The following is a 27,219-nucleotide window of genomic DNA, read 5'->3' as shown; positions in this document are numbered from 1 at the left end:
GGTAATGTGTTCATTCCATCAACTGACTGATAAATGGCCTTCTGAACTTTTCTAAACTAGAAGCAAATTACAAATTGAAGTGCATATCCAAAACATTTTCAGATTTGTAAAAATCGACATCACGGAACAAGGAAAAAAAAAAAAAACACTGAAAGTGCTTTAAAAAAAAAAAGATAGTTGCGTGCCTGGCTACTTCCTTATAAAGGCGACTTGATGATTTTATCAACTAAAAAATGCTGGGGCAACGTCATTAGAGTTAAGAAAAGTTGCAGTAATGAAAATGAAGTCTAGCAGGGGGAAATAAACTTTATTAAACTTAACTGGCTTAAGATCTGCTAACATGTGATGCACGTTTTTGTGGATGAACTGTTCACAGGCAGTGGCTCTCCATACATGATGGATACTCAATACTCAAGCAGTAAAGGAGAAACCTCTGAAACAAAGTCAGTATCTTTTTATCAGCAGTTAGTACAAGGAGAGCAATGAAAAATAGAGCAAATATCATTTCTGTAACTGCACAAACTTGAGCTCCTTATGGTTCTCAGGGTAAAGAGGGCACCATCTCCAGCACCCAGACTTTTAATGAAAAGTGACAGATCCATGCACGAATGTTCTACAGTCAGCATCGACTCTGTGCCCTCAAAAGAGTAAGTGAAAAAATGTATTGACCGTAAGATTTAATTGAGATGATAAAACTGATCAGCAGTTAGTACAAGGAAAGCAATGAAAAATAGAGCAAATATCATTTCTGTAACTGCACAAACTTGAGCTCCTTATGGTTCTCAGGGTAAAGAGGGCACCATCTCCAGCACCCAGACTTTTGATGAAAAGTGACAGATCCATGCATGAATGTTCTACAGTCAGCATCGACTCTGTGCCCTCAAAAGAGTAAGCGATAAAATGTATTGACCGTAAGATTTAATTGTGATGATAAAACTTCACCCACTCAGAATTAAGAAATAGGAACAAGAAATATTGTTTGTCATTTATATATTCTCATATTCTCAGGTCTCCAACAATCAGTAGCGGAAGTGGAGCCTCTACTTTGAGGTATGTATATACACACATATACCTAAATACATTACAATTAATGTATTTAGGTATATACGTCATTACAATCATTGATCTCAGTGTGTTTCCAGCTTAGCACGATAAATGTGTTTCCAGCTTAGCACGATTTGTCATAAATAAGAATTTAATGACAATAAGTTGCTTTTTTTACAGTCTGTTAGTCGTTTATTAGAGGGAAGTAACACTCAAGGCTAGGTTCTCATCATGGCTTTCAGGATAAAGACAGTACCAACCCAGGCCCCCAACAGTATTTCTATGAAGACAGATGGGTCCATGTGGGAGCCTCCTACATTCAGCAGTGGAAAAGGAACCTCTACTTTACGGTACGTCAGAAAGTGGTGAACAACTATTCTGAGAATCAACATTCAAAAAGGTGTACCTAAATTGTGTTAATTACATTTGGTAGATGTTACACATCACATTAAATAGTTTTGCTACTATGTTATTTCTGAAATGATTGACAACAGGAGAAGAAATAAGGGATTTCCCACATGTGTGTTGGAATTTAGGAGATATGTTATGAAAAAAAAACAGAGAATGAGCAAAAAGAAATATTGTTAATATGATTTTACTCAGGTTAAATCATTTATATTAAAGAAAGTATTTCTCTCCACCTTATTCACCATGGTTTCCAGGCAAAAGAAATCAAAAACACCAGCCCGTATGAAGACTGACGAGTCCATGTGGGAACCTTCTACAATCAGCAGTGGAGAAGGACCCGCCAATGCATGGTACACCTGTCCGTATACCCATATGTATTGTGAATATGTTATCTTAACCCTTAAGTGGTGTTCATGTATTTGTTACTCAGTGGGTCTGGTGGGTCTGGTGGACTGTGTTATTGGTTTTTAAAACCAATACAGCCATACACCAGATGTTTAAAATAAAAGTGGCCAGTGTAGGGCCCTCCTTTTGCAGCTGTAGCCAGTCATCAACCTTTCCATGTTTTCCACCCTCACACACACACACACACACACACACACACACACACACACACACACACACACACACACACACACAAATAGCAGGCCATGTAGGAGTAAAACAGAGTGAAGGACCCAGCACCTCCACACTTTTACTCCCTGTAGGTTCAGCCAACACGTAGCGTGTGGGGGTAAACAGTGTGAAGTCATTTAACACGTGCTATTTTATATGTTCTTCAAAGAAAATTAGCAAAGGCTAAGGAATCAAAGGTTGAAATAATAATAAATCGCATAATTTTATTTATTTTTTTGGTAATCATTGAAAATGGGTCCCAAAGACCTGAGCAAAGACCTAATCTTAATTTATATGTCATATACATACAATTTCATACCCAAACAGACAGATTTCCCACCGGAGTGCTTTCATTTGAGTGAAAAATAGAAAGCGACGCATCACAACCACATATACAGTTTTGTCCAAAACACTTGCTCTTTTATTTTTATTATTTTAACGTGGTAACTTTATATTCTCACTATTTTTAATTATTTGATTATTTAACACATTTCTCATTATTTATTATATAAGACTTAAAACTTAGCAGTAAAAATGATGAAAAGTGCAATTAGAAAAAATCTAAGCATAAGGCTTTCCCAGATAGACATTTTAAGGCAGAGGACAAAAACAGTGGTTATGCTATTCTTTGCATTTTGCAGTCAATATGTGCACACAAGCATACCACAAACCCAGGCCAAATATCATAGTGCATGAAGATTTTTATGAAGAATTATAACTATTTGCTTACTACTCTGTAGCATATAGACTGAATCCATGGTATAAAATGTTACATGACGGAAAATCAGCTAAACATGGTAACATCATGGCTTTATGGCATATATTCATGCAGTAGGCCGACAGAGGCTCATTGTTCAAACAATTTCACATTTTGTTTAGCAGCCCAAAAAGTGAAATTATGAAAAAGCTTTAGTTGGATCAGTAATAAGCAAAAGATAACATCAGCTGAAGCAATGCTGCATGGGACAGCCTGTCCATTAATGAGGGTTTTAATACATGTACTGTAGTTTAATTAGCCAAAAAATGGGATAGTGCGCTGCCTTTATACGTGTATTTGTATCTGTCCACAACAATCTTTTATGTTTCATCTAATTAGATCATGCATAAAACTTGAATATTTCACACAATAAGTCATCACACACAGATGATTCACTGTAAGTTTCAGTATTTTAAATGACCAAAATCTTTTTGCTTAGAATGACTTACCAAATATTTCTGTATTGACATTTTTGGTAGTGAGTATTTTAAACATTAGCCAAGATATAGCTAGCAAATGCAGAGTATTTTTCATTCAACTATGAAAACTGGTTACTTAAGCTAGGAAAATATATCTTGTGGTCATAACTGTTCTTGAGGTTATATGCTGATTTTCAAACTTCAAAACAATGGGGTCTAGCTGCTGGCCATGTGGCAATGAGGGAAAAGGATGCAGTCTCATTTCCAGATCTAGGGAGTGATCAAAATAAGACTCCATAAGTCTAAATAATTTTTTATACATTTTAAGACTCAGAAATTTTCTAAGAGTATTGTTGAGATCAAATATAGTGGTTGTAATGTAAAGGTAAATGTCTGAATTATTAATAATATTTTTGAAATGGTTCTTTTCTGTGAGTCTGTGATTTGATAGAATGGTCTGTATATACTAGGGGTGGGAATCTCTAGGGACCTCATGATTTGATTTGATTCCGAAGACTCTCATTCACTGCTCTTGTTTGGAGCACATTAGATGCTGCTGCCACTCATCTGTGATAAAATGTGCAGTTATGGTGAAATAACATCCTATGATAACGCATGTCCACACAGCACATGTTACAACCATCCTGCGCGTTTTCTGTAGTGATTTTAGAACTTCGGTTCTGGCCTTGTTGTAGAGAGTGGGGGTCGCTGTGTCAGTAAAATATCTTTGCATTTACTTTGAGAACTGGCGTGCAGACTGCAGGTCACATGGCAACGATGCATTATTCGTATTTATAAGCAGCGCAGTTGGTTTCCTGGCAAGTGAAATCTGCAACGAGAGACTGTCAAATACTAAAAAGGTGCAAAGATGAAGTCGCTTCTCTTTCGAATTCCCCCTTTCCACCTTAAAGGGTGCCAAATTTACATTCAAACAAGAAGCTGTCGAATGAGAAGCGACTTCACCCACATAAAACAGTCAAACGCTGAAAGACATTTTACAAGAAACTGATCTACTTTTGAAGAACATTTTTCTGGAGGAATTTGGAGAAGGTGGTTAACTTATAGCTAAAGCTTAAAGCAGTGCAAAGTAAGTCTGAATTTTCATTTATATTTTTTAGCTTATACTAGGACATTTTCACATACTTAGACATACTGGACATAAAATGTTGTGGCTCCCAATGTGGTATGATTTTTGTTAAGAGGACAAAATGGCTCTTCTTAACATTTGGGTTCTGACTCCTGACCTAACCTGCTAACCTGGATTTTAATGCAGAGGGTGCCAGTCGGATTTCTCGCTCATCCAGTTGTGTGTTTGCTATGTGCCGCCACAGACTGTCCGAGCGCTGCACATCTACATTTCTGAGATCTGCCTTTTGCGTTCCGTCAACATTCCGTTATAAATTAAAATTTAGAAAATTGATTTTTGAATCGATTTTGTAAATTGATTCAGAATCGTCCAACTCCACATCACGATGTATCTAAGAAACAATCCCGCCACCCCCTCCCACCCCTAGCATATACAAATACGTGATCTACATTTTATTGCTGTGTCATTGTTATTTTTGTCTTCAGTGCACAAAAGAAGACTGAAAACATTTCAAAGAAAAAGCTTGAAAATATATTCAAGGTTAGTTGGTTTGTTTATGTGTATTTGTGTGTGTTTGTGTGCGTTTCTGTAGATATGTTGGAGAGATGGCCATTTGCTATATATATACTTATATACAGCTCTGTGATATTCTCTTTTGTATCTCTTTTAAATGTTGCCAATCACATTCTTTTCACAGTCACTTGTTATTGCACTAGTAAGTAATACGAGTAAGACTGATATATTGAAATGCAGTTCAGTAACATGATGGTAATGTCTTTTTATACATCACAATGCCAACAAGTTCCAACAATTCCGCCTATGTGTTATTCTCATAATGATTTTCGATTATTGTGTGCTCCTAATCAGGAAGTGGAGCAGAAAATCATTTCTACAGTGAAGGATGAGCTGAAAAGATTTAAGAAGCTACTTCATCCAGATTACTCAGCATGCTGTGAGAAAGAGGTGGAAGACGAAGAGGATCAGCGTAGTGGCAGAATAGGAGCCTTAAAGCTCACTCTGTATGTCCTGAAGAGCATGAATCTGGCAGATCTAGCTGACACGTTACAAACCAGTAAGAGCTTCGGGTCTCAGGTTTTTTGTATCAGTTTAATTTTAGAGAAAACACACATGGTGGTTTGTATGGTCAAGGTGCTTAATGTGTTGCTATTGTCTTTCTTTTTTTATCAGAACTGACCCCTCCTTGTCAACAAAAGCTCAAATTAAAACTGAAGGATAAATGTCAGAAAATCAATGAAGGAATTTCAACTGAAGGAAACTCAGCACTTCTGAATGAGATCTACACAGAGCTATACATTACCGAAGGTATGAGTGGTGATGTCAACCAGCAGCATGAGGTGAGACAGATTGAAACAGCATCCCGGAAAATGGCAAGAGAGGAGACGCCCATCAAATGCAGTGATATCTTTATACCTTTATCAGGGCAGGAAAAGCCCATCAGAATTGTACTCACCAAAGGAGTTGCTGGAATTGGAAAAACTGTCTCTGTACAGAAGTTTATTTCGGATTGGGCTGACGGAAAAGCAAATCAGGATGTCATCTTCATGTTTCCACTTCCTTTCAGAGAACTGAATATGCTGAAAAATAAAAAACTCAGTCTCATTAATCTTCTTCATTGTTTCTTCCCAGAAACACACAAATTGAATCCAAAGCACTATATACACTACAAAGTCATTTTTATCTTTGATGGTCTGGATGAGTGTCTGCTGCCGCTAGACTTTCAGAACAATATGAGCTTGAGGGATGTAGAAGTGCCATCCACAGTGGATGAGTTGCTGACAAATCTCATCAATGGGAATCTATTCCCCTCTTCTCTTATCTGGATAACGTCTCGACCTGCAGCAGCCAATCAGATCCCTCCTGAATTTGTTGACAGGCTAACAGAAGTGCGAGGCTTTAGTGACCCACAGAAACAGGAGTACTTCATGAAGAGAATTAATGATCAGAGCCTGGCTAGCAAAATTATCACACATGTCAGGCTATCAAGAAGCCTCTACATCATGTGCCACATACCTGTCTTCTGTTGGATTGCATCAACTGTTTTAGAGAGAATGTTGGGTAAAGCAGAAAGTGGGGAGATTCCCAAAACACTGACTCAGATGTTCTCACACTTCCTCATATTTCAGATCAAACACGACACCGAGAAGTACAGAGGCAAAAGTGAGATTGATCCTCAGCAGACTAAAGAAACCATTCTTGCACTAGGAAAATTGGCTTTCCAACAGCTTGAAAAAGGGAACTTGATCTTCTATGAGGAAGACCTGAAAGAGTGTGGTATTAGTATCCAAGAAGCAACAGAGTACTCAGGGGTGTGCACCCAAATCTTCAAAGAAGAATTTGGTGTGCACCTGGGAAAGGTGTTTAGCTTTGTACATCTAAGCATTCAGGAGTTCCTTGCTGCTTTGTATGCATTTCTGTGCTTTGTCAGCAAAAACCATTTGACCACTGAACTCTCTAAACAAAACACTGAACTCTCTGAACTTTTCCGCCAGTCAACAATCACTGGCTTCCTCAACAGTGCAGTTAAGAAGGCCTTACGAAGTGAAAACGGGCACCTGGACCTTTTCCTCCGGTTTCTTTTGGGTCTGTCACTGGAGTCCAATCAGACTCTCTTACGAGGCATCCTGACGAACACAGGCAGTAGCAGTCACAGCAAAAAGGAAACAATCACATACATCAAAGACAAGATTAAGGAAACTGCATGTCCAGAGAAATCCATCAATTTGTTTCACTGTTTGAATGAACTAAATGATCAATCTCTAGTGCAGGATGTACAAGAATACCTTCACAGAGAAGGCAGCCATTCCCTCCACGAAGTCAGGCTCTCTCCTGCTCAATGGTCAGCTCTGGTGTTTGTGTTGCTGCACTCAGTGGAAGAGCTAGATATGTTTGATCTGAGCAAATATGACCCATCAGAGGAATGTTTTTTGAGGCTTTTGCCAGTAGTAAAAGCATCTAGAAAAGTTGTGTGAGTATTTTCATTTGTATATATTTTATAGCACAGTTAATTACTTAAATTATAGATGATGCACATATTTAGGGTAATGACAGAGATTTTGTAAATTTGAATCAATTTTCTATAAATCAATGGCATCTAAGGGCATTCTCTCTTAATTTTCCACTATCTGTCAATTGCCTACTGTTTGGTGAAATTTTATATAATAGACCCAATAATTGTTTTAGGTAGATACAATACCTGCCTAACCTTAACCTTCCAACAGAGTTGGAAAGAAGCATAATCCAAGATATAAAAAAAATCTTTTGCCAGTTTACCTTTTCAATAAAACATAAAAATCTACATGAATGTCAGTAGCTTCCCCTTATGGAGAGATTTAGGCATAGATATTTTAGACAAATGTGATTTAAAATACTACCACTTGATTAACATGGGGACAGTTTAAAAAATCTTAAAATACACCACCAAAATATTGGACATAGACATAAATATAGCATACAGATAATTATGTGTTTGCTGTTCTAATCAGAGTAAAACTATATTGATTAACTAGCCCTTGGTTGCACAATACTTAAATTATTGAAAAAGGCAATACAAGTATTATCTGCTGATACAGATTTATTCTTATCAATTAATGTCATTAAATCTTTAAAGTAATCACAATTCAAAATTACATGCATGGCTATTTAAATATGGAAAAAGATTTTTGTGGAAAAAGATATGTAAAAAATATATATGAATAAAAATATGCTAAAAGTATCCAAACTGTACATTTAGAATAAAGATGATAAGCAAAAAATAGAGACAAAATAACAGTTAATTACCAAAAACCAACCCATTCACAGATTTGTATACTAAATTCAATTTGAAGTAAAATAAAAAATTAGCAGTTTCATGAACACAATGAGTAGGTTTTTTTTAGCATAATGTTGGATAGATTTGAATTTTTCTTTACTCAATTCAGTAACAAATTCTCTCCAGTGAGTTTTATCAGAAATCAACCAGTTTTTAATTGCTTTATTTTAGTAGTGCTTCACATCAGAGACGCTGTTTGTCCTTGTTTGTACAGGTAGGATTGTAGTGGCTAGCAAGAATGATAGAATTCCAAACAAAATGTGCAAATATACTAAATGTTTATACTTGTATTGTAGATAGTAACTCTGTTGTGGCTGAGGTGACATGGCTGAAGTGACATGTCCTCACACAGAAACTGTTTTTTTTTTCATTCAACCATTTCTGTAAGGTTCAATCACTCACAAATTAAAAATGTTGTCTGTATATTATGTCCTTTCCCTTTGCAGACTATCTGGCTGTAATCTCACCACAAACTCCTGTGAAAAGCTAGCATCAGTTCTGCAGTCAACAAACACTCCAATGAAAGAACTGCACATAAGTAACAATAACTTGCATCATTCAGAGGTGGAACTTCTCGCTGCCGGACTAAGGAGTGCGCATTGTAAACTGGAGACACTCAGGTGAGGTTTCAGGCAATTTGATGTTTGAATTGGACCTCTGATACCTTTTATGTTGTCAGATTACTATTTCAAACATCTACTGAAAACCATGGACCAAAATGCATCTGGGAATATTGCAACTAACTATGCTAATATAGCTAACAATAAATGGAAGATAACAAACAATTAAAATGATATCATTTCAACGACAAAAACTTTTCCCCCTGATTTAACTTGTAGTTCATTCGCAACAGTGTAAGCACAATGCCACACAACAGGCAATGAGGAAGATGTGAAAATTTTAGTTAGTATTGAACACAGAGAGTCATATTTATGCTTTGCATGAATGCTTTTTGCATGAAAAGCTTGTCTTATTTTTGCCAGTAACATGGGTGCCAGTGAGACAGTGTTTATTTTTGAGAAAAAAAAATGTGAATGTCCACCATGTGACATTATTCTTAATTTAATGAAGGAAATATCAAACCTAAACCAAATTGTTTTAGTTGAAGAGTGTTTTAAGGGGTATTTCTTAATGTTGTGGGTATATCTTGTGGGTATATTTTACACTTATCAAAATCTTAAGAGGAGATTTTGTCTAAAAAATGTGATTTGAAACAGAAAATCTAAATAATTACTTATTATCTGATTTTTTAATGTCAAAATAATATATTATTTTCTCAAAACAATTATATAAGTGGAGCCAACTGGTGCAAATTGGACACATTAGGCTTTGTAAGATATCAGAGAAAGTGGCAATCAAAGCAGCAAGGGGCATTCCTGTCAACATGACATGTTTCATGCCACAAAAGGTACCACAGCACTTCAGGAAGCAGCTGGAACATACTGAAGCTATCAGAGTGTATATTTTGTATATATTGTATGGTACCTGTATAGTATTAGAGGTGGTGATTAGTTTGTTATTTGTCTAATGACCTAAAGAGAGAATAATTTCATATATAGTATACATGCTATGTGTAGTTTTGTACATTGTCAAGTTATTTGTAATATATGTGGTCTTGTATCTCCTGGATGGGTTGTAACAGGCTGGAATCAACAAAAAAAGCTCATTTGTATTTTGGCTGAGAAGCTCAAACTAAACAATAACAATAACAACAACAATAACAACAACAACAATTATTATTATACTCTTATTCACGGAGCATTTTGTTTTTTGAATGGTTGTCAGTGTCATCAAAACGTTTCTGTAAGGTTTCACACTTCTTGATTACATTTTATTAAATATTGCATTTACTTCTCCATCCTACTTCTCAGACTAACTGGCTGTAGCCTTACTACAAACTCCTGTGAAGAACTAAAAATAGCTCTACAGTCAGCAGGCTCCCCGCTGCTAGAACTGGACCTCAGTAACAACAGCCTGCAGGATTCCGGAGTGGAGTTGCTCTCTGCTGGACTGAAATGTTCACACAATAAACTAGAGATACTCAGGTGAAAGTTAACTGATAAGGAACTGTGTATATCATAGATGTGAGTTCAATATCTGAACGATCAAACTGGAAAGTGCGGTGTTCTTCAAACTGTTTGAATATGGCATTATGACCATAAACACATAACAAGATATGTGTCAGTTTTAATTGGAATTAAGTACATACATTTTACAGATAATAACAAAACTACTGCTGTAATGTACTCATGGTGTACTCATTCAGACATGGAAGTAATTTTATCTTTCAGAACAATATAAATTCATTTTTCTTATTGTTTGATACCTACTCTACTAAGAGAACATATGATATACATGAATTTGCATGAATATACATGAATGAAAACTCACTCAGTGAGTCTCAACAAAATATTGTGAGACTTGATTCTATAACACAGCATTTAAATTCTGTTCTATATTTATTTTTTCTTTGCAGGCTAGCTGACTGTAATCTTACTGCAACCTCCTGTGAAAAACTCAGCTCAGCTTTAAAACTAACTGATTCCTCACTTAAAGTACTGGACCTAAGTTACAATGAAGTGCAGGATACTGGTGTGAAGATATTGTCTGCTGAACTGAAGAATTCACCCTGTAAACTGGAGGTACTTAGGTGAGATTTTGGAAAAATGTAAATATTAAAATGTAAATATTATTTAATATATTAAATAATGTAAATGTAAACGTAAAACAAAAATGCTTTTATATATGGTATGGTAGGGCTACATAATTAATTGCATTATTATCGCGATTTTATTTTGTTTTAATTAAGGACAGCATTGCAGCACTGATGCTCTGCTATTTGAATATATTTAAACATTTACTTTTACTTATTATTACATTTTCTTTTTTTAAATTGAATTTTACTTATTAATTTTGAATAATGCACCAATACTTTGCTACTTTAACTTTTAATAACCATTACAGGTTCTAACATCAATGCATGTTTTAAAATGAATTGACCAATTAAAAGTTAACCTGATAGAATTGAAAATATTCTATTCTGAAAGCTGATTTTTAAAAGCCATTTAAAAAGCACATTTTTAACATAATCTGTTGACAAAATTGTTTTGTATTTGACTCTATTGAACAATGTTCTGTATTTGAATTATTTCTTTTTTGCAGGTTAGCTGGCTGTAATCTTACATCCAACTCTTGTGAAAAATTAACATCAATTCTACAATCTGCAAACTCCCTGCTGAAGGAGCTAGACCTCTGTAACAATGATCTGCAAGATTCAGGAGTAAAACTGCTCTCTTTAAAACTGAAGAATTCATCTTGTAAACTGGAGGTATTGAGGTGAGGTTTAACTCCTGAAGGCACATGTAGCTTCAGTGCTCTGCATATTGGGATAACAAAGGTATTAAAACATGGTAAATTAAATAAATTAGAATACAAGAATACTTAGTATTTATTCTTGCATTCTCCAAAAACTGTATGAAGTCTGAATACAAGTCTGGTCAAATAAACCTGTGCATTGATGCACCTATGGTCAAAGATCTGAGTTAAAAAAAAAAAAGAGTTTCAACTCCAATTTGACTTCGCAAAATTTGCACTACTGTATAATGCTATAGGAATAAATAACAATTTTTAATTGAGTGATTTCATGACAAGACTATATATATGGTACTTACATCTAAGAATAGTTTCTCGAGCAAATTTCCACTATTGCTTGAACAATAAAATGACTACTGCTGTGCCAGAAACTGCATAGTAATACAGATAATCATTGAAAGCTGACATATCCTTGATTGTTTTCAAGAGAACACCTCAAGTAAACTCTTATTTTTTGATTGTATATGATCCTGTCTCTGCTTTGGTTCAGAACACATGTTCTACACAGGAATGTTTTTTCTGAATAATGATGATGAACTGTATACTATACTATAGTTGCTCCTTATTTGCAGACTAGCTGGCTGTAATCTCACAATGAATTCGTGTGAAAAATTAATGTCAGCTCTACATTCAGCAAACTCTTCCATTAAAGAATTGGACCTCAGTTACAATGCCCTGCAGGATTCAGGAGTGAGGCTGTTCTCTACCAGACAGAAGAGTTCAAACTGTAAACTGGACATACTCAGGTGAGTTACTTGGCTGGAAAATGCCATGCAAATGTAACAGACAGCATGTTAACTTTCTTTACTATGTGTTATATATTGCTTGCCAAAGCACTGAACACCTTTGAAAGTTATAAAAATTTTATAGACTGTTAATATTTGCAAATCTCTCATGTATCCTATATTTCTGCACATATGCACTAAATCTTTAAAGCAAAACTTATAACTTGTCTACATATTTTAAACAAAAATGAATGATGAATGATTAAATAATAAATCATTTCCATCAGTCATCAATCACTTTCTGCAAGCCTCATTTCCCCAATGGAACTGTATTTTGTAGCGTATTTATTCTTATTTACAGATTAACATGCTGTAATCTTACTGCCAACTCCTGTGAAAAACTAGCATCTGCTCTACAATCTGCAAACCTACCCCTGAAAGAACTTGATCTCAGTAACAACAATGTTCAAGATTCAGGAGTGGAGCTGCTCTGTACTGCACTGAAAAGTCCAAATTGTAAACTAGAGATACTCAGGTGAGAATACTGGGCCCTGTTTACCACAAGGTCACTATGTATGGTTTTATTATTTCATTTGAAAATTATTTTTATCTTTAACTTTAACTACCCCAACAATTTACAGATAAGTAAAACAATTGTGAACATGAACACATTTAACAAAATCCTTCTTCAACCATTTTGTAAGATCTTTTCCACCAACTTTCCCTTTACAGACTAAGTCTGTGTAACCTAAGGGACAAGTCTTGTGAAAATTTGGGGTTAGTTCTACAAATGGAAACCTCCCACTTGAAAGAGTTGGATCTCAGTAACAATGACCTGCAGGATTCGGGAGTGGGGCTGCTTTCCACTGGACTAGAGAATCCACACTGTAAACTGGAGATACTCAGGTGAGCTTCTTGTAAATAAGTTGACAAACAGTAAATATTAAGCAGTGAATTTGATCTTTTTCATATCAAAAATGAACTGAACGGAATTTATTTGTAAACCATAAATTGGCCACATACTTGTGAAAGTGTTCAAAGTCTTAAAAACAGGTGGTAAATTTCCAATGTTTAGATAACTTATTTCATGACAGTACCACAGTTGACAAATGATCAAGCTTTGTCCAATGTATGGACAAATGCTGTATGTTGGGGTTATAAACAGTGTAGCCCCAGCCATACAAAACCTTGAAAGACATGTATAGCATGTTATAATTAGTTAGTGCTTGTTGTTTTTGAACATCATTGCACTTTCTTGCATCCTTCGCACTTTGACTAGTTCCCTCTTATTTCATCTCTCTGCAGACTGTCTGGTTGTTTGGTTACCAAGGAAGGCTGTATCACTCTGGCTTCAGCTTTAAGTGTAAACCCATCATACCTAAAAGAACTGGTTCTAACCTATAATCATCCAGAAGATGCAGGAGTAAAGCTACTCTCTGTTAAACTGGAGGATTCACTTTACAAACTGGAAACACTCAGGTATGTATAGAATTTCATATATATGCAGTTCTAAATATTGCATTGGGAAGCCACATAGATTTCCAAAAAAATAGTGCAAGATGCAAGAACCTTTGTATAATTCATTCAACGATGTACATTTCCTGTCCTCCAAATTCTTTTTTTAGTATTTTTTTTATTTGATTTAAAATTCCTCTCAAAATTCTAAATCACATCTTAAACACTGAGCTAAACTACTTACAGAATGACGAACCTGAGCTACAAATGAAATACATGAATAAGAATAATATTTCTTTAAATCAACTCAATTTCAATATATGATATTGTTTTTTACTTTTTATGTCAGAACATCAAATCATTTTATTCCAATTACTTTGGAAAAAGGTATTGTTAACATTATTTTTATATTATTTTTAACCAATTTTACAACAAGATAAAACAAGTTGACAGATAAAAGTGCATGTTGTCAAAAACACAATCTTAACGTCAAAATCCATTTTTTTTTCATTTCTATTCACTTTTTGTTTTGCATATTATAATAAAGTTATAATAGAGTTGTCAGTATAAATGCATCAACCTTGCTACTGTGATTTAGAATAAATCCTTTGACAGTCATTTGTACCAATTTGTGTCAATTACTGTCAGTTAACAATACTGGCAAACCAGTGCCAGTACTGGAGACAATATTTTAGCCAGCAAATCAAAGTGTACTGCAGGAAATTCTTGTTTTTTATGAAGTCAATATGCATAATAGCAAACAATAATGAAGTAGACAGCACAACACATAAAAATGCAAGTAATGTAATAATTTAGTAACACATCCTATTAGGTGCACAGCACATTTCTCAAACACGTCAGAATGTTAATGTGTAACCAATTTAGTTCAAAATCACTGTACATGTTATTAAGCTAGTTAATTTCTCTATAAATCAAAATATAGTCACAAGTTACTTATTTGGGGAACATGTTCCATATTCTTTTCTTGTTTTAGGGTGGAGCATGCAGGACAGAGCAGGATCAAACCAGCACTAAGAAAATGTAAGTTCACTGTGTACAGTGTAATGTTCACTCACTCACTCATACGCATTTTATGTTGCTATCCTCTCTTCTCCTATCTCTCGTGCTAATGTCTTTTGTCCTCGTCCTTTAATCTCTTGTCTTGTCTGCAGATGCCTATAAGCTCACACTGGACCCAAACACAGCACACAGACGTCTCTCTCTTTCTCAGGAGAACAGGAAGGTGACACGTGCAAGACATCGGGAGCCATACCCTGAACATCCAGAGAGATTTGATGAATATGAACAGGTGCTATGTAGACAGAGTCTGACTGGACGCTGTTACTGGGAGGCTAAGTGGAGTGTGAGTGCTGTAATAGCTGTGACATATAAAGGAATCAGCAGGAAAGGCGGCAGTAATGACCGGGTGTTTGGAAACAATAAGACGTCTTGGAGCCTGGACTGCTCTAATGTCAGTTACTCTGCCTGGCACAATATGAAGGAAACTGTCATACCCACCCCTTCCTCCAGCTCTAACAGAGTAGGAGTTTATCTTGACTGGATGGCCGGCACTCTGTCCTTCTACAGTGTCTCCCCTGACACAAACACTTTGACTCACTTACACACATTCCACTCTACATTCACTGAACCCCTATATGCAGGGTTTAGGGTGTGGGATTCGGACTCATCAGTATGTATTTGTGAAATATAAGAGCATTCTATGTGTTTGTGGAAGCGTTTCAGTTAAAATACACTTCTACGCATTGAGTTATATAATTTCCATCACATCACAGTGCCAGTCCATCACAGGCATTTCCTATCTCTACCATGTAAATAGGCAAAATGGAACAGTAGGAGTCAGTGATGTCTTAGTATCCACTCATGCAACATAACATTATGTTAGTTGGGATGAATTTTCATTGATGCATCTGCATATTTCCGAACACAATCTATAATTTCTACTTTCAAATACTGTCTTTCATGGACACGGCATCTAACTAGTTTTGAAGACTTGAAATACCCAACTGTGAATCTATTATTTTGGGCTTTAGAGGATTTACGATTTCACAATGGAGCATATGATGAAAATTCCCAGTTAGGAAATCAGGGCCAGAACCGATTAAACAGTAAAACTATGTTAAAATAAACTATGGTGAGCCTTAATCAAGAGTATGATTATTCATTATAGTGTAAGACTGTGCTGTAATTAAAATATTAACTTTCTGAATCTTGCTAATGAAAAAATGTGATACTTATATAGACAGTGTTATATGTTTTTATGTTTGTAAGTTCTATAGCAAGAAAAATACATTTGGCCTACCCAATTACACTTAAGTTAGTATATTCAAAAGTAGTATATTCAAAGGTAGCATATACAAATGTCTTGTACCATCTCTGTGGAAATGATTTTTTTCTCTTAAAATATGTCATTTTTTTCTTTATAATGTTGGTTATAGTTGGTTAAAGCTCTTTATATTAAGTGTGATCATCTTTATTTCATAATTTGTTACAAGTATACAGTGCAAGCAAAATTTGAATAATGATGTGCAGAACAAATATGTTGTGTAGCGGCATCAGTTCTAGAACACATACAAGAAGAATCAAGAAAAGAACATCCCTTTCTACTTCCTTCCCATCTCGTTTGCAACTGACAGGACATTCGAATCAAATGGAACTGATAACCCAATCAATATAAGATATTTCAGAAAAAAATACCCAAACAGTTGTGTATGTGTGAACTACCAAAGAAAATACACCTCTGGTAGCCAGTCCACATTTATGATTTGAGGAGAATGGAGAATTTAAAGAAATGGCATGGATCCCTCAACATTCTTGGGCTGATTGTTTTTAAGTTGTTGCATTTTTGCAAGAGAGCATTGTAGCCTACTTATTGTTTGTGTTCTCGCCTGATGAATTCTATGAGAAAAAACACCTTGCTGATGGAAGAGGTCAGTGTCAAATAACCAAACATGCTGACAGGAAGGCTACCTGAATAACCACTCTTTACATCTGTGGAGATTAGTGCACATCAAACCCTGAGGTGAAGAAGTTATAACAGCAGAAGACCACATCAAGTTGAAAGGTTTCTGAAACGTTTGATATTGTTAACATGTTGGTGGTGGTTAAATGGTGTAAGGAATGTTTTTGTCATACTTGTTTATTTGTCACAATGTTTTCTTTGCATATATTGAACCCCTTGTATCACTTGTCTTGGATTCAATGTTATTTGGACTCCTCTTTGTCCCTGCTATTGGTCTTGCCAAATTTAGTCTCTGATGTGGAAGACCAAATGGTGCTTTAATACATATATTTTATGCACTTTCTTTCTTTTAACTGTTTAACTCTTGCACACAAGCACCTTACAACCAGATCAATGAGTCTGTTTTTGTTTAATTTATCTACGTGACTTTAGTTGGATGCATTCAGAGCAGGCATTAATCAACAAGAACCTCAGGGAACAGATGCATGAATGTCTCCTCAAAAACTCAGAAAACTTCCACACTAAATTTAGACATGGACTGTAAAGAGCCACGTTCTAATTTTTTACTACATTTCTGTTTTCATATTGAAGGATTCATTTTTATATCAGTTTATGTTTCTCATTGGCTTCAACAGTTTTGTGTGGCTCATTTTGGTCCATTTCTCTGGATACTTTCACAGGATATCACTTATCACGTGTTTGAGTTATCATCCAATACTGACTGACAGTCATGCTTAAAATTACTTCAGGTAACAGTAGACAAACTGTAATGAAAAAGTCTTGTGCATACTGATTGAGTTAAAAAAAGAGATTTGCTATTAGCCTAATGTGCTAGTGTAGTACACCAGCACAACACACAACATGCATAACTGTCTATATATCTATAAAGATCTGTCTCTTTTTGGTTGTGGGCAAATGTTTCAGCACTTAGTCAAACTACATATTTTGTTGATTTTTACATTTAAGGCATTTGGCAGACGCTCTTATCCACAGCGACTTACAGTTTGATCATTTTACAAAGGTAGGCGAAGGTGGTGTTAGGATTCTTGCCCAAGGACTCTTATTGGTATAGTGTAGGGTGTTTTACCCAGGTGGGGATTGAACCCCAGTCTATAGCGTAGAAGGCAGAGGTGTTGCCCACTACACTAACTAACCACAGCTCAATTCAAAAGAAACTTAATCTCAAAAGAAGTTGTAAGTCTCTGCAGATTATTATTTTAACTATATTAATCATACTAAATTGAAATCGTGCCATGTGCAAGTCTAGACCAGTACAATTGTAAGGTCTTATAATTTAATTAAATACTTTTGCCTTAACTGACTCATTAGGGCTGGTTAGGCAGGTCAAGAATTTCCATTAATACGTTTCCTGAAACCTTGTGGTAATAATCAATAACATCTGGTTTAGGATCTGAAAATTAAACTAATGAATGCCTACAAAGGAAAGCTATAGAAAGATATCAAAGTACTGTTTACGACCAGGATCTTTTAATGCTGGTAAATTCACTGTATATATTCATAAAGGATACAGAGCGAGATAAAAAACACAAGATAGAGTTTCTGTACATAAAGTTTTATTTGTAGATCAGCAATTATTACATATAGGCAAAAACCAAGTGCTGTTCAACAGTACAAACAGCCAACTGATAACCTTTAAAAGTAGGTAGAGTCCCTGATATAACAACATGAATACTGCTTTTGCATGTTGGATAGCAATGAGTAAAGTTTTTAAGAGGCCCAATACCATAATTCTTACTTTTATTTTATTGTTTTCTCCAATGTCTTTTGTGATGTACAGTATGTGTGGGTTTATGTGTATAAAACAGTCGTGATTCATTCAACTCACTTTATCTAGTACTAGTATTTACAGAGTGGTATTTAGCATTTGGCTATACCTGATTAGCACAGAAATATCAGACTTGCTTCCCAGCCACTGGACACTGATCTGTACCAAAGCATGAGCCTCCTTAGACTGTTCATTCTATGTGACAAGTGTATGTTTCCCTCAAGACTCTGAGACATGTGTCACAAAATACACTGAAGAGTTAGAATACACCCAAAATCCTGCGTAAAGAGGTTCTGTGAATGTGGAGCTGAATGTATGTAAGTGTGTCAGCATGTGAGTGTCAGCGGAGATGCTGTAGAAGGACAGAGAGCCGGCGGGACAGTCCAGATACACTCCTACTCTGTTAGATAAAGAGGCAGGGGCAGGTATGACAGTCCTCTTCTTTTTGTGCACGACAGAGTAGCTGTTATTAGAGCAGTACAGACTCCAGGACTTTTCATTGCATCCATACACACTGTCAGTACTGTCTCCTTTCCTGCTGATTCCTTTATAAGACACTGCTATTTCAGCAGTTCCATTCAATTTAGCCTCCCAGTAACAGCGTCCAGTCAGACTCTCTCTGCACAACACCTGCTCCCAACCATCAAATCTCTCTGGGTGGTCAGGATACGACTGCTTTTGTTCCACAAATGTCACCTTTCTGTTCCCCTCAGACAGAGAAAGATTTGCATGCACTGTGTTTGGATCCAGTGTGAGCTCACAGGCATCTGTAGATTAGACAGAGGACATGAAAGCAAATTGTGTGTGTGTGTGTGTGTGTGTAAGCTAGCTTTACACTGATCAAAATGAAACTTACACTTTCTTAGCCCAGGTTTGATTCTGATTTCCCCTGCATAATCCATCCTTGAGATGAAAGAAACACAAATATAAACCGTTTTACATTAATATGTCCACTTTTTTAAAAAATGTACTAATTTCTCTTTTGTTTTCTTCTCCAATCCTTTTCTGTGCCCCTCAAACAAATAAACACATGCTTGCTTGAGCCATCAAGTCTGTTGATGGTGATGTTGGAGAGCTTTGAATTTCTTTTTTCATATTTCTGCAGAATGCCTGTCTGTTTGAAATTGCTTAACAACTTGCATTTTGAAGCATTTATGTTATGACAAACACTCTTGCTAGAAATAAGCAAGAACCATATGATTGTGGTTTGTTTACCACACAGAAACAAATACATATTTGGCTCCACGCAGTTTTACATACCTGAGTGTGGTCAGTCTACATTGTGGATCCTCCAACTGAGCAGAAAGCAGCTTTGCTCCTGACTCCCCTGGATAGTTGTAGGTAAGATCTAGCTCTTTCAGGTGTGAGGGGTTTGATTTCAGAGCTGAAGCCAGTGATGAGCAGCCTTGCTCTGTGACCATACAACCAGACAATCTGCAGAGAGGAAGGGAGAAGGGTGAAATGGGATTTACCTAGAGAAAAATTAAGATATATACATGAACACTGATACCAAACAGGAAGTGACAAAACTAAAATAACAGCTTCTATTTGCAACACTTATAATAGTCTGTCTGATACAGTATATTAAAAAAATGGCTAAATGTGTTTTATTGTAATGTTTTTAAAGGGGAATCACTGACAGTATATAGCAACTGGGCCCAGTCATTTGACTATTTTCAATGGGTATAAAGTAAAGTCAATGATGTTACTTCTTTAATTGACTGCAGAGCTTGTAAATAGGACTTGCAGATATGTACAAGAAGTGTAGGTTTGTTTGGCTTGCAGTTTGACTACATTATGGCGTAACATTTAAAGCAACTTTACTTCTATGCATGGACACCTGCTTGCTGAGAGTGTGTAAGCTATATTTGAGCATATGTTCTTATTTTGAAATAATGCAATTGAGTACCCAGTGTTTGTCCTCACACATTATCTCCCCCTAATGTGATGGTAGCAGTTTTTAAATAAAACCATTCCTAATTGGGGTTATATGTTAAAGTGTTTTATTTGTGTCCACAATCTTGTAGTACCGTTTTAATATTTACAATAAAAAAGTTACTATATCTGCATTGTGGCAATTTCTCTAATTTTTGCCATCACTACTTCTTGTTTTATCTGACTTTCTCTGAACTACACAACCTTCACCGATACGTCTGCCCTTTATTTAATTAGGGTTAGAAAAGTCTATTCAAGAATCAGTTCACAGAAATCTCACTTGAGTATCTCCAATTTACAATGCAGGCTCTTCAGACCAACAGAAAGCAGCTCTATTCCTGAATCCTGCAGGTCATTGTTACTGAGGTCCAGTTCTTTAAGGGAGGAGTTTGGTGATTGTAAAGCTGATTGCAGATTTTCACAAGTTTTTTCCCCAAGATTGCACAAAGACAGCCTGCAAGAGGGATACAACAAATGGATCTTGCATTATACGAAAAGGAAAGGGAATGAAACATAAATCAAAATGTCTCATAGTTACTCCTAAGCATAAGTTATCATTGAGTTACAATACTATTTGAGGATACTCACATAGCTTTTCTGGATACTTTGACTACTGGAAACAGTCTCAGAAGACAATCCTCTGATGGTTCATATGTATTTAGGTCAAACTCATCCAGCTCTTCTTCTGAGTTCAGCAATAAAAATGCAAGAGCTGACCAATGAGCAGGGGACAGATTGACTCCACGGAGATATCTGTTATTTTTTTTCTGCAAGAACATTTGGACTTCCTGCACTAGAGAATGATCATTTAGTTCATTGAGACAGTGGATCAGATTGATGGATTTGTCTGGAGAGGCATTCTGTATAATCTTCTTTTTGATGTATTTGACTGTTAGCTCTTTGCTGTGACAGATGCTTTCTGTTTCAGCAAGTAGGTCTTGTAAGAGGGAGTGATTGGACTCCAGTGAGAGACCCAAAAGAAAACGAAGAAAAAGATCCATATGTCCATTCTCACTCTGTAAGGCCTTGTCCACTGCACTGTTAAGGAAGAGTTCAGCAGTTTTCTGTTTCAAATAGTTTTCATTGACAAAACACAGAAATGTATATAAAGCTGCAAGGAACTGCTGAATGCTCAGATGTACAAAGCTGAACACCTTCTCCTGGTACAGACAAAATTCTTCTCTGAAGATTTGTGTACACATTCCTGAGTATACTGTTGCTTCTGTGACACTAATGCCACACTCTTGCAGATCTTCTTCATATATTAGGTTCCCTTTGTTTAGCTGGTGGAAAGCCAGTTTTCCCAGTTTTTGAATACTTTCTCTTGTCTGATGAGCGTGACTGGTTTGGCTGTGCTTTTGGCTCTTACGTTTGAATTGAAAGATCAGGTAATGTGTGAACACCTGAGTCAGGGTTTGAGGCATCTCTCCACTCTCTTCTCTACCCAACATTCTCTCTAAAACAGTGGCTATGATCCAACAGAATACTGGTATATGACACATGATGCAGAGGATTCCTGATGACCTCACGTGTTTGATCATTTTACTGGCCAGGCCCGGATCACTGATTCTTTTCCTGAAGTACTCCTGTTTCTGAAGGTCAGTGAAGCCTCTCACCTCTGTTACACGGTCAACACATTCAGGCGGGACCCGACTGACTGCAGCTGGTTGAGATGTTAACCAGATGAGAGCAGAGGGAAGCAGATTCCCTTTGATGAGATTGGTGAGCAGCATATCTACAGAGGATGGCTTTTCTATATCCTCCAAGCTATCATTGCTCTGGAAATTTAGAGGTAGCCGACACTCATCCAGACCATCAAATATGAACATGATTTTGTATTGTCTAAAATGTCTTGGTTTTAATTCCTGTGTTTCAGGGAAGAAGCAATGAAGAAGACTAATGAGATTGAGCTTTTCATTCTTTAGCAAATTCAGTTCTCTGAAAGGAAGTGGAAACATGAAGATGTCTTGATGTACTTTTCCTTCAGCCCAATCCAGAATAAACTTCTGCACAGAGACTGTTTTTCCAATTCCAGTAATGCCTTGGGTCAGTACAGTTCTGATGGGCTTCTCTTGTTCTGAACACAACTTAAAGATATCACTGCATTTGATGAGTTGCTCCTGCTTTGCTTCTTTCTTGAATACAATCTGTTTCAGCTCATGTTTTTCACTGATTGCCTTACTCCCACAATCTGTTATGTAGAGCTCTGTATAGATCTCATTTAGAAGTGTTGAGGGTTCATGAGTTGAAATTCCTTCATTTATTGTCTGAAATTTGTCCCTTAGTTTGAGTTTAAGCTTTTGATGGCAAGAAGGTGCAAGTGCTAATGAAAACCAAACAAAAAAAGGTCAACAGCAAACATTTGAACCATTTTAACAGTTTTACACTGTGATTATTAATAAAAGATTAAATTCTTAAATTTGCATATGCTGCTCTTTGTATAGGGTTAACGGCAAGTTAATACATTTGGACAAGAGAAGTAAAGCTTTAAAGTTATAAGAAATCCAATTAAATAAGCATTTAAATGAATTGTAATATCTGTGAGTCTTGGAATCCATGCTGATTCCTGTCTTTATACCAAGTTAATACTCAGTTCAGCCATTCTATAAACAGTAAAACTCATCATTTAACATGCATTTTATATCCACAAAAGGCAAAAAAATTCACAGCTTTGAAATTTTGCATGGTTGCAATAACCATTGTAAATTGAAGTTTATGCTTATATTTTTTCCCTGATGTGACTGGATTATGCGCTAGGTGAGTTGGAAATAACCCCTGTGTAGGTTGAACTTGATAAAAGCAATTTTTAAATATTGTAAATGTAAACTATGAATACAGGTAAACTTCAAAAGCAGAGCTTGTCCAAACATCATGGTAAGTGGATGCAAAATCATTTCCAGATACCAAAAAATGTGAGATGTAGCTGCAAATAAGTATTCAGTGGAACAAAAACCTACATTTAAATAGATAATAATCACTTCAAAAACATTTCATATTTAGGTAGCTACATTCTCTACATCCCCTAGGTGGTTAGCATCCTAAGGTCTATGCTCTTAGCAACAGCAAGGTGGAAACAGGCAACAGCTATGATTCTCATTCTAAAATGAAACATGTGCCAAACAGTCATTATTCACAAAGATACTACCTATAAGGCTTTGGATTTGCCAAAAAAGATGGCATTACAGACTCTGCTCAGCTAGCTAAGTAGATTATTGTGGTTAATAATAATTGTAACAATAACAACAACAACAACCATAATAATAATAATAATAATAATAATAATAATAGAGCTCTTACTGCTTGCTAGTGCGTTAGCAAGGTCTGTCTGGTTCATGTTCTGTAGAATGTGCAGAGTACTCTTCAGCACTCCTTTCCTGATACTTTTATATTCCTCATCCTCCACCCCTCTTTCAGATCTTCCTTGAAAATCTTGACTCAATAGATCCTTAAAGCTCTTTAGTTCATTTGTCACTAGAGAGATGAGTTTATGCTCCACCTCCTGATTGAGAATGAATAAGAGAAGATCACTAAAGCTGTGTTTGAGAGAAATAACATTTGAAAACAGAAAAGCAACATAAAAAAAAAAAGGAGATGAACTTATGTCGGTTGTGGGGCTTATGGCCGGACCGGCACATGGGCAAGGGATAATGGGCAATTTCCTGGGGGTATCAAGTAGGGGTGCTACTTTGTTTTAATTGTTTATCTCATGCTAAATAATAGGTTAATTTGATCCATCTGCATATATGGACACCTTACTGTACATATTGCACTTTCTGTACCCCTATCACGCATCTTGCACATCTGGACACTCCACACCTGGATACTTTATTTCAGGAATAATATATGCCCATAATTATTCAGTATTGTATTCTATCTATCTACCTACTTTTGGTGGGTGCCATTTATCTCTTTGCCCAGGGTGGCTAATTGGCATGCGCCAGCCCTGGCTTGTAGATATTGTGATGTGTAAAAGAACGCAAGGTGCGTTATAATAATCAGCAAAAAATTAAGTAATTCATGAATATATATTTGCTATGAGTTGCACACTCAAAACACAAACCTTGAATATAAGCTCCAGCTTTTCCTTTGAACTGCTTTCTGTCTTTTTGGGAGGGCTGTGGACAAACACAATGCCAGAGCATTAAATTTAGATTCTTTTAAGTCAAATTTCAAGATTCAAAAGAACTGAAACATTTAACTTTGTTAAAGTGTTCATAATATATAGTTTATGTTAACTCATTTTCATTTTGTCATGCACTCCTCCAGTAGCAGCATAGTGTAGTAGTGGTGATGAAAGACAGTAGCTTCTGTCATTGATGTCATTGATGATCTGCCTACCCAACCAAAAAATTGCTTAAACTGTGTAATTGTCATTGGAACGTCTGCTTTAGCAGTTGGAAATTTACGTAAGCATTGGATACAGCACTGGGATGATTTCTTTACTTTTTGTTCCATCTCTGCCTATCTACACAAAACAGCACCACTCCATAAACAAAATAATAATAATAATAATAATAATAACTGAAAGCACTAACTCCAATATCACTATGCTTCCTTATCTAGTAAATAGAGTTTCAGAGAATGCATATGTGATAGGGATGCAATAGCTTTGGTCAAATAATTGTATATTTTTCGATTAATAGTGAGTGTTTAACCATTTACATCCCTAATGTGTACAATGATTAGGGTGTATCCTAATCTAAACAACATGAAAATCCCAGTCTTAACAATGTGATAAACAACAGTATTTCCACTCTCACGTGAACTGCTGATGTAAAGTTACCCACTCTCGTTCAGACGTTTCTCCTCCACTGTTGGAGTTTTGATGCTCCATCACAGAGTTGCTGCTTATCGACCCACTGCTGGACATTGGAGATGCTACTCTCTGCTCCCTGTGAATAGTTCATCCACAAAAATAGACACAATAAAAAGACTTTGGGTACATATGTATTATCACATAATCTGCTGGGACAAATTGCTTACTAATCACTGTGAAAATCACCAGCATGATCTTCTAACAATATATATGTTATATACAGATCATCAAGAAATGACCATAAATACATAATTTAATTTTAAATGATTTAATAACTTGCTGTTCACAAAACTTTTAATAGTTTCACAAACTATTGAATAAAATATCATAAAACACCATCTGCTGTTTAGTTTGTAGAATTTAAGTTAAATTAAATAAGTTTACAGCTGTTCTTAATATGATTATCCTATTCTTTTGAATGATAGTGTAGCTGTTTTAAAATGATTTCCTATGGCACCTTTCCAATTATATAGCCAAGCATGCTTACTGATGACTAATTGTCGGGGTCACAAATATTGATTCATACACAGCAGATGAAAAGAGAGCAAGGAATTTGCAGAATGTGTCTGTAGGATGTGATGTTTCTTTTCTTTTATCCTGAATTGAACAAGGTGAAAATCACAGTCTTTACAATGTGATCTATAACAATAGTTCCTTATACTTTTTTTCTCTGTAAACTGCTATAAATGTACTCACTCTGGTTCAGAAGTTTCTCCTCCACTGCCAGATTTATGAGGCTTCTTCGTAGAATTGCTGCTCATAGACATGAAGCAGGGCATGGGAGAAGCTGCTCTCTGTTCCCTGTGAACAGTTCATCCATAAAAAAATGCAAAAGATGCTGAAACACTTTTTTTGAGTGGTATTGCAGCTGTTTTAAAACTATTCTATGGTGCAATTCTCTTCGTGGTGTAGTCAGGCAACAGGCCTGGATCATTCCATGGGTTTTATGGGCATGTGCCCTGGGACCGAATTCATTAGGGGTTCCCTGTGAGCAGTTACAACAAACTCTAGACAGCTCTCTTGACTCATGGTGGGATCTTTACTAGTGGCACAGTGGAAATTTCCTGTCATAATCCTAATGCTCTCCATATCTTTCCTAAAGGTCTGGACTTTCTCTTCCAGTCACAACTTAGCGACTGTTTCATCTTCTGTCATTAAGTGGGTTATGTTTTTTTTCCTAATGTACTAATGTACTTTTAAACTGAAGCTCCACATACACATATGAAAGATGTGTCTGGGGACCCATAAAAGCGAGATCTGATAACCCAGTCAAGTAGAGATTACTTACTTACTAAGCCTTACTAAATTCCCAAGTTAAAGAAAAAAAAAGCTGCAGTGCATACATATATAAATAAAAAATGACAAATAATTTAACTTTATATTAGGCTATCAAACATTTAATTTGGATAATACCAGTTTTTAGTTTGTTCTACAACCCCAATTCCAATTAAGTTGGGACGTTGTGTTTTTATTTATGTTTAACACAACGTCCAACCTTCATTGCAATTGGGGTTGTACAACCGTATTTCCACTTCCTTTTTCTTTCTGTAAACTAATGATATGAAGTTACTCACTTTAGCTCAGGGGTTTCTCCTCCACTGCTGGAGTTTTGAGGCTCCATGATGGAGTTGCTGCTTGCAGACACAAAGGTGGACGCTGAACTTGCTTCTCTCTGCTGCCTTTGAACAGTTCATCAAAAAAAACATGCACAGGACCCTGAATCATTCTTTATAGGAAACAGTGTTTGTTGTTAATGTGGAATGAGACAATATCTGATTAAATCTACATTATTTGACACTATTACATGTTTTAGTCTTTAGTTAAATGTATGTGAAGCACAAACAGAGAACCAGCTCTGGATCCATGGAGTTCATCACATCTGCTGCTGCTAATAAATGCTTGCTAAATTTTATCCCCAATTATCAGCCTGTTACTTCTAACAGTGTAGCTGCATAATGTTTGGGCACCTCAGCCATATTTGTGAAAAGATG

At 36.0% G+C, this 27,219-nt stretch overlaps 2 protein-coding genes and 1 long non-coding RNA gene across 3 annotated transcripts; 2 read left to right on the top strand and 1 right to left on the bottom strand.

Moving 5' to 3' along the window:
• The first annotated feature begins 374 nt into the window (after nucleotides 1-374).
• On the top strand, nucleotides 375-835 carry LOC108437117. The gene is made up of 3 exons (XR_001858588.1): nucleotides 375-443; nucleotides 546-647; nucleotides 787-835. It is a non-coding gene; the product is annotated as an uncharacterized LOC108437117 (long non-coding RNA).
• A 179-nt stretch (nucleotides 836-1,014) lies between these two features.
• On the top strand, nucleotides 1,015-16,926 carry LOC108437108 (NACHT, LRR and PYD domains-containing protein 12-like). Its single transcript, XM_017713976.2, has 16 exons — nucleotides 1,015-1,050; nucleotides 1,287-1,394; nucleotides 1,707-1,802; nucleotides 4,816-4,870; nucleotides 5,198-5,402; nucleotides 5,519-7,316; nucleotides 8,606-8,779; nucleotides 10,031-10,204; nucleotides 10,636-10,809; nucleotides 11,322-11,495; nucleotides 12,104-12,277; nucleotides 12,618-12,791; nucleotides 12,989-13,162; nucleotides 13,562-13,735; nucleotides 14,706-14,752; nucleotides 14,884-16,926. Exons 2-16 carry the CDS (start codon nucleotides 1,327-1,329, stop codon nucleotides 15,420-15,422), a joined length of 4,200 nt encoding a protein of 1,399 aa, XP_017569465.1. The 5' UTR covers nucleotides 1,015-1,050; nucleotides 1,287-1,326; the 3' UTR covers nucleotides 15,423-16,926.
• A 1,345-nt stretch (nucleotides 16,927-18,271) lies between these two features.
• Nucleotides 18,272-26,952, bottom strand: LOC108437111 (NLR family CARD domain-containing protein 3-like). Its single transcript, XM_017713982.1, has 10 exons — nucleotides 26,803-26,952; nucleotides 25,925-26,029; nucleotides 25,200-25,304; nucleotides 24,473-24,527; nucleotides 23,710-23,911; nucleotides 21,001-22,735; nucleotides 20,693-20,866; nucleotides 19,738-19,911; nucleotides 19,334-19,380; nucleotides 18,272-19,244 (listed from the first exon to the last, which is right to left on the bottom strand). The coding sequence occupies exons 1-10, from the start codon at nucleotides 26,847-26,849 to the stop codon at nucleotides 18,697-18,699; spliced, it is 3,192 nt and encodes a 1,063-aa protein (XP_017569471.1). The 5' UTR covers nucleotides 26,850-26,952; the 3' UTR covers nucleotides 18,272-18,696.
• Between the last annotated feature and the right edge of the window lie 267 nt (nucleotides 26,953-27,219).

The sequence above is a fragment of the Pygocentrus nattereri genome, chromosome 12 (genome assembly GCF_015220715.1).
Source record: "Pygocentrus nattereri isolate fPygNat1 chromosome 12, fPygNat1.pri, whole genome shotgun sequence".
Lineage (NCBI taxonomy): Eukaryota > Metazoa > Chordata > Actinopteri > Characiformes > Serrasalmidae > Pygocentrus > Pygocentrus nattereri.
Note: the sequence above shows the minus strand (reverse complement) of the source record. Positions and strands in the feature narration are given on the sequence as shown.